The sequence below is a fragment of the Montipora capricornis genome, chromosome 9, assembly GCF_036669925.1.
Source record: "Montipora capricornis isolate CH-2021 chromosome 9, ASM3666992v2, whole genome shotgun sequence".
NCBI classification, from domain to species: Eukaryota; Metazoa; Cnidaria; class Anthozoa; order Scleractinia; family Acroporidae; genus Montipora; species Montipora capricornis.
In genome coordinates this window covers 43,474,181-43,481,680 of record NC_090891.1, presented here as the reverse complement: position 1 = coordinate 43,481,680, position 7,500 = coordinate 43,474,181, and the positions used below count along the sequence as shown (strand labels likewise).

The window sequence follows — 7,500 nt, the reverse complement described above, 5'->3', positions numbered from 1 at the left end:
GTAATTACATCTGCAAATGGTTAGACTCTCTAGTCTTCTCGGATAAGGATGATAAGCTGGAGGTCACGTCTCACAACTCTTCAATGTTCATAATCCTGCGGGACGTAAAAGAACCCGCACACTTGTCGCAAAGAGTAGGGCATGTAGTTCCCGGTGTTGTGGTCTGGTCTTTCTGGTCTGGATAGGGTAGGGTGGAGCACCTCGCATAGGACTTCGAGTCCTTGTTGTGCTCCTTCCCTCTGGGCAGGTTTGCCCAGTAGAAGAGACAAACCAGATGTCTCGTAAAACATACATACCACAGAGGACAGACCACAACACTGGGAGCTCCATGCCCTTCTCTTTGCAAACAGTGTGTGGGTTCTTTTATGTCCGACTGGGTTATGAACATTGAGGGGTTGTGAGGCGGGGTCTACGGTTTATCGTCCTTATCCGAGACGACTAGACAGTCTACCCATTTGCAGATGTCATTACAAAGGCAGCACTTTTTCCTCAGTTATTAAAGTCCGAGAAAAGTTTTGATCCCGCGACCTCCCGCACGGTAGTCCGATGCTCAATAAACTGAGGCGACCGGTCAGCGGTATTTCTTTACAATACACTCTGTGGCAACATAAAAATTACATTAAAAAATCCAGGTTTTGTCAAGTAAAAAGTATATTGGGGGATGGAATAAATTAGCCTGTTTGCAGACTCAACGCGTGAAATGTTCTGTCGCAATATTAGACGAATCAGCGAAGGATATCAATTATGCCGAGTAAAAGAAGAGTATTGTTCGCGGCAGATCATATTGGTGGGGAAAATGTGAATATTTGGTGCAACTCCCATCTTTTGTTTCAGTAAATCAATAGGCCTGCGGGTCCCCTGGCAAACGCCATCTGTTTGTCAGAATTTCGTTAGTTCCTAAACTTAAATTTGCGAGAGTAGGTTATTTCCAAGGAAAAAGATAGAGAGCGAGACTAGGAGAAAAAAGAGAGGCTCTTGAAGAATTTACTTACCTCCCAATACCATTTCAGTTTACGCAGAGTCTGGACATCGGAAACCAAGGAAGACCCCATTCCCAGTCCTAACACGACTTGTAACTGCTTAAATTTCACCGTTGAGCTTTCGTAAGCCCCCATGTTTCGTGCGACTGCTGCAGCTGATGTTGCCATGGCAATTGACAGGTCGATGTCTTTTGGGTACAGCTTGTTCTCGAACTGTTCCTTGCCATCGGGGCGGTCAAGACGTTCAATTACGTCCGGTGACATGACAAGGAGTTCGTATTTCCGCTCTTCTGTTTGGTCTAAGGACCATTCGTTGACCACGACGTTTGATATGTACTGTGGTACCATCTTCGACCCGAGATCTCCCAAGGTGAGTGGCCCTGATTGATTCCGTTCGTGGTCCGTGTCCGATGTCCCTGATTGTGGTACCATCTCCGACCCGAGATCTCCCGAGGTGAGTGGCCCTGATTGTGGTACCATCTCCGACCCGAGATCTCCCGAGGTGAGTGGCCCTGATTGTGGTACCATCTCCGACCCGAGATCTCCCGAGGTGAGTGGCCCTGATTGATCCCTCTTCCCCCGTTCGTGGTCCGTGTCCGATGTCCCTTTGCAAACTTTACACGAAACCAAAAATATATCTTCCCAGCCAATCCCTTTGCAACCGCACTTACCAACACTTTCGGGTGTGTAAAACGCTCGCTGAAGCCGCCACCTGTAAGGAAAAGTAAACTCTACAACTTAGTAGGTGATTTTAGGTATTGTTCTTATTCACAAAACTCCTACGCAGAAAAGGTTCTCCCGTCGATAATCTCTTTTAATTACAGCTTTTTAAAAACTGTTCTTAAAGGTTTTTCTGCCATCGAAAGGTTCAACGTTGGTTCACCTCCCATAATTGGAAAGAAACGTCGGGTCTTCCTTAGCAAAAAGCTACATGTCCACATGTTTGGACGATTTCATGCCGAACAATCCAGTATCCTGTGTCAATATGTCCGATCTTCTAAAATCATAACTCAGTGATTTAATTAGCATTTATATTCGTTCCCGGTGAAGATAGTAGGAAAGAACTCGAAAATGACTGAAAACGCTTCGTTCACTGTGTCTTATGAATCGTATTTACATGTAAATAATCAACCTCGTTCCCGGGGTTCTCTCCTACCCGTTTCCACTGAGCGAAAGAGAGAGAGACCCTGGTTGGGTCTGCTCACGTGGCTCCAGAACAAGACCCGTGACCAGACCCAACCAGGGTCTCCCTACGTGTAGGAGAGAGAACCTTGGATCGAGTTTGGTAAATAATGTAAACGTCAGTTTTTTCCCTGGTCATTTGACTCTTGCAACTGGGGAGGGAATTCAAGAGCTGATTCAATTCTCGTCCTCTTTCGGTCAGGCCTAGAATAACATTCCCTCTCTCTAATTCCAAACTGCAAAGTTTCAGAAATTTCAAAGAACTGCGTGCTCAAGGAGAGATTGTTCATTAACATGCCAGGCTGCTGCCGTGAGCCAAAAAACCGCTGTATTTGTATTAACTGTGAAAGGTCACTTTTTCACGTACCTGTTAAACAAGTACACAAGCCGTTGTTGAAGTGCTCCTAGGGCAGGGATGATCCACATCACAAAACCGAAAGCAAACATGAGACGGTAGAATAAAGTATCGGAGTACGGCACACCGAAGGTAGGCTGTCGGTAAACTTTCCAGTAAATAATGTAGGAATACATGTAAACCACAACAACAAAGGAGGCCTTTTGTCTGAGAACTGGAAAGAAGGCCCAGATGGCAAAGCTAAAGAAAAGGACGAGTAACTGCGTCCAGTTTGGGGTGTTATCGAAAAGAAACTGAATGCAAAATGGAATGAAAGTAAACGCAAACAACAAACCGGAGGTACTTGACAGCAAGTTAACTTGATGGCGATACTTCGAAATGCACCGAGACTGAGACAAAAGGAAGAAAATGAAAAATAACCCAGCTAAGACAGAAAACAAGACAATACAATTGTAAGCATTGGTTCCTATCTCGATCTCACAGTCTGGTTGAACTGGGAGCTCATCTTTATCAACTGTCTTATTAGGAGGAAGCGATGTAGTTGGATGATCTGGGCACTTGAATTTTGCTCGCATATAATTTCCAAAGAGAAAATCTATGGCATAAGCAACCGGGAAAGCGTAACAACCCCACATAAATAATGGCATAAGGACACAAACAAAAAGAATCAATAACACGATTAAGACGGTATCAACAATGCCATGAAGAGGTATCTGCCAATTGCACATCAACCCGGATCTGTTCTTCATGTGCTCGAAAAATTCCTCGTGCCATTCTGGGTCATCAACATTTTTATTCCTATATTTCCAGTCCACGTACGCCGAGCCTGTGTAACCGCCCCCAGACACGCAGCTTAGGAAGTCGATCGTGGTCTTTCGTTGTAAGAGCCTGCGCAAAACGCCTGAACAGAATGCCGCTGACCGGATACCGCCACCAGAAAACGCGAGGCCTGTCTCCCTGCCCGTAGTCATCTCTGCTGTTGGAGGAAGGTTTTAAATGGCAATAAATAAAATATCGCTTTTTCAGTGATAATCTCTATGATAGAGATTGCAAACCTCTTGATCAAGTAACGAACCCGGGCTTTTCTATCTATAGCGATCTTTGCTCACCTCAATCCCCTAAAAGCTTTTTAGCAATTATCTCTATGGTAGAATGGAGGGCGATAATTTTTTATTTATTCATGGTGAAGATTTGGAGGCAACTTCTTCTAATCAAAGCCTTGTCGTCAGTGTGGCTTCGTTTCACGAATCGCAAAAGTTTAGAGAGAAGAATCGTGCATACGGAACCCGCGCCCGCAATGCGCGCGGCAGTCAAAACGGTGCTATCCTGTCAATCATTTTCCCTTTCACTGGAAACGGTGCATTTCTGTGCGTAAACGACGTTGTTGTCGATCTTCCCTGGCGAAAGGACGCCAACAAAGTCTTTTTTCGCGAAGTTAACGCAAACAAATAAATTATCCATACAGTTCGGACGTCTTCTAACACTTGGTTCAAAAATACTAGACTGAAGTCGTCTTAAAATAGTTAGAAAAAGCACAAATAACAGACAAAGCAGAACAGCTGACGTTCGAATCGCCGCTCGCTGGCAAACCAGTTTTGGCGCCAAAGTTCGTTCACAAAAAAGTTGCCACAAAATCTGTTAAATGGTTTTCTGGCCCTTTAATTGAGAACAATTGACTTGACGTCGAATAGGACAGATCTTCCCGCGCGCTGAGTTCTGATTAGTCAATTTAAATTTCAGTAGCTCTTGCTGTATGCACGGAAGTCGGATGAAAAATAGTCGAGTTTCTTCTCAAAAACGGCAGGCCACTTATCTGAATTGTAGATCTCGAATTGCCCGAACGACATATTTTTGGAAAAAATGGCATCATGAAATACGTACACGGAAATGTACTGGGTAAACGTACAAGTGCGCATGTTTGAAATTAAAACTAACCTAGGTTCGACCCAGGTTTTAGTTCACACGACACTTCTTCAAAAATAACCCATGCAGGTTCGACCTGGGTCGAACCTACTTGCGGAGATGGGTTGGATTTAACACAGGTCGACCCGGGTTAGCAGTAGGCATTTATAGATTATGCTAGTAAAAGTGGTATATTATGCTAGTAGCATTGCTTTTTTTTTGGCCAAATTATGCTAACATTATGCTCTTTTTTCCAAATTATGCCACCGTTTTTTTAAATTATGCTCTTTGAAAAAATGCAAATAAGTCCAAAATATATATTTTTTAACTAGAAGCCGTTCGTCTACAGGAAAGAAACGCAACAAATCCACAATTAATTTCAAATAAACATGTGGTTCAGGTTAACATGCACACTAATACTAGATAAATGTGACTTCCGGTTTCGGTGCATCTCAGACCCGGGCTCAGTGCTTCACAGTGAACTACAAATGCTACTAGTTTAACTAAAACTTTAACTATCGATTAAGGTCACCAAGTGCTTGGGACTAGAGACAAAAATTATCAAATAATAGCATCAAAAATGATCTGATGCGCAAATTATGCTAGCATTGCTACTTGGCAGAAATTATGCCAGTTTGCTCGAATTATGCCAAAAATTCTGCTAGCATAATCTATAAATGCCTAGTTAGCAGCGTTCACATGACGATAACTAACCCGGGTTAATTTGAGCCCGGGTCCAACCTAGGTTAGTTTACGCCGTGTGAATAGGGCTAAAAACGTCTCGTATCTGCCGTGTCTGTTCGAAAAGGCTTTGCATTTGGGTCGCTGTATCAAAGATACGACAATTTTTTGGAGAACATAACATTTATCGAGACTCTACAGGATCACTGATCAGAACCATGCTAGTACCATTTCCTTTTTTGGTCCACAAGTCCTCGCGTGTAGAGAAATCCACGACACATGCGCGTCAAGGAACACGTTACCATAATGCGCCGAAGGGAATACAAGAAGGGAATACAATACAAGAATTAAGTTCGACTCAGGCACGGCTTTGTCGCAACATTGAAACTATTTTACGACGGTAAAGCTCCGTAAGACAGTTAAGCACCGCAGTTGCTGGACTTGCTTTCAAACGGCGTGCTATTGTCGTAAAATGAAATGTTTTGATTATTATTGCAAGGCAGTGCGGCCAGTCGGTTAAAGCGCTTGCCTTGACATGCGGGGATCCCGGGTTCAAGACATGTTCTGATCACTGGTTGAATTTGTTCCTGGTAGTCCCTGGTTCAACTTCTTAGCTGCACTTGTAAATAGCCAACTAGCTTGCCTCCGGCCAGTTGGGATTCTTAACAGTTGTTGTTGAATATTCTGTTCTGTCGTGATTGTATTTCATTGGCCCTGAAAAGGCCCAATGGGGAGTGGTCAATTAAGTATGTAATGTAATATAATTATGCAATTTGATGTCATTCTAAACATAGTTAGTAGTTCTAAACATAGTTAGTTGTGGGAAATAAATTACCGTCGATTATGAAGCCTAAAAACGCTCAATTTAACGTTCATTCGATGCTATTGATCTAAATAACGCAAGATACATAGCCGGGATTAACCGCGAGTGTTAAGCGAACGAGATCTTCTACTGAAATTTAGACATGAAAAACATGATGCCGGGATTGAAGGGCATTTTTAGCTGTGCCTTAACCATCATTTTATCGCTTTTGTCTCATGTTTGTGTTTATGAGACACGCAAATAATTTTCGTTCCATACTGGATAAATTATTTCAACTGAAAACGCGAGTTACATGTAGTGCCTGACACAAATTATCTTCGCAGCATAATATATCTTTTTTTAACCAGTTGCTCACGAAGGCGGTATTATTAAATATTCAATCGAGTTGAAAACTTTCTGTAAATGCTATTGATCTAAATAACGCAAGATACATAGTCGGGGTTAACCGCGAGTGTTAAGCGAACGAGATCTTCTAGTGAAATTTAGACAGGAACAACATGATGCCGGGGTTGAACGGCATTTTTAGCTGTGCGTTACACCATCATTTTATCGCCTTTGTCTCATGTTTGTGTTTATGAGACACGCAAATAATTTTCGTTCCATACTGGACTGAAAAACGCGAAAGTGGGTTTTCGACTTATATAATACCAGGCAGTGGTACAATGCATCGAACTTGCGAATAGCTTAATTAAGCTTTTGAATGAGGCTTACCTGATCGAGTACTCATATGTGATCAGTGCCTTGTCGATCCCTCAGAGAGCACCAAAATTACAACTCGTACCAACAAATTGTAATAAGAAAACCAAAAATTCCCTGTACGGCAAACAAAGAGAGTTTTGCACTCGATTATCTGTTTTGAATAACAATTCATTAAGCGTCATCACTTATCGCCTCTTAAAGATACGTGCAGAAATTTGCATTCCAAGTATAAAGCGGTTGACAAAAAGGAGTTTGCAAAGGGAAATATCAATATTCGATGGATCGATGCTCCTTTTGGCTAGTTGTTCTGAAATCTGCTCAGAACTAACCTCGGAACTGCGGACTAATCGAAACTAAAGGCTGAAAATATTTTGCCTCAACAAACTCGCGACACCAATATCCGGGCATAATATAAATAAAACTAGGGGAAATCGAAGCTTAGGCGAGTGCGTTCGATGTTTGTAGGACGGTACAGGTTTGGTACAGGTAGCAACTGAGGGGGGAGGTTGGATGGTTCGTGCGATAGGAAAATGTTATTACAGTGGAACCCCGATACAACGATCCTCGATATAACGATATCCCCGGTAAAAAGATAAACATGCTATGTCCCGGCAAAAGTTACAGTAAAATGTATGGGACAGAACCCCGATATAACGATCTTCAGTATAACGATATTCCCGATATAACGCTGAGTTCTTAGCGTACCGAGCGTAAAATCTTCCCCGATATAACGATATTACAGCATCAGTACACAGATACAACTTCAAATGTTTAAGTTTTGTTTTGTTTCCCTTTTACGATTCATACCACAGACTTTGTTGTGTAACCTTGATAACGTAAAATGCTTTGCAAATTATGAGTCATTTGATACTCATTAC

The 7,500-nt window shown here is 42.5% G+C and overlaps 1 protein-coding gene across 3 annotated transcripts in view; it reads right to left on the bottom strand.

Moving 5' to 3' along the window:
* LOC138015324 (uncharacterized) overlaps window positions 1-7,500 on the bottom strand; it is a 31,998-nt gene that overhangs the window by 13,166 nt on the left and 11,332 nt on the right. The window contains exons 1-3 of one of the 3 annotated variants that reach the window (XM_068862318.1): window positions 6,635-6,794; window positions 2,530-3,493; window positions 993-1,692 (exon numbers count right to left, since the gene is read on the bottom strand). In XM_068862318.1, the coding sequence (XP_068718419.1) occupies window positions 993-1,692; window positions 2,530-3,493; window positions 6,635-6,650 (1,680 nt within the window). In that variant the 5' untranslated portion in view covers window positions 6,651-6,794. Of the gene's footprint in view, window positions 1-992; window positions 1,693-2,529; window positions 3,494-6,634; window positions 6,795-7,500 lie in introns of those variants that run through there. The other 2 variants (XM_068862319.1, XM_068862320.1) reach the window with 2 other exon arrangements.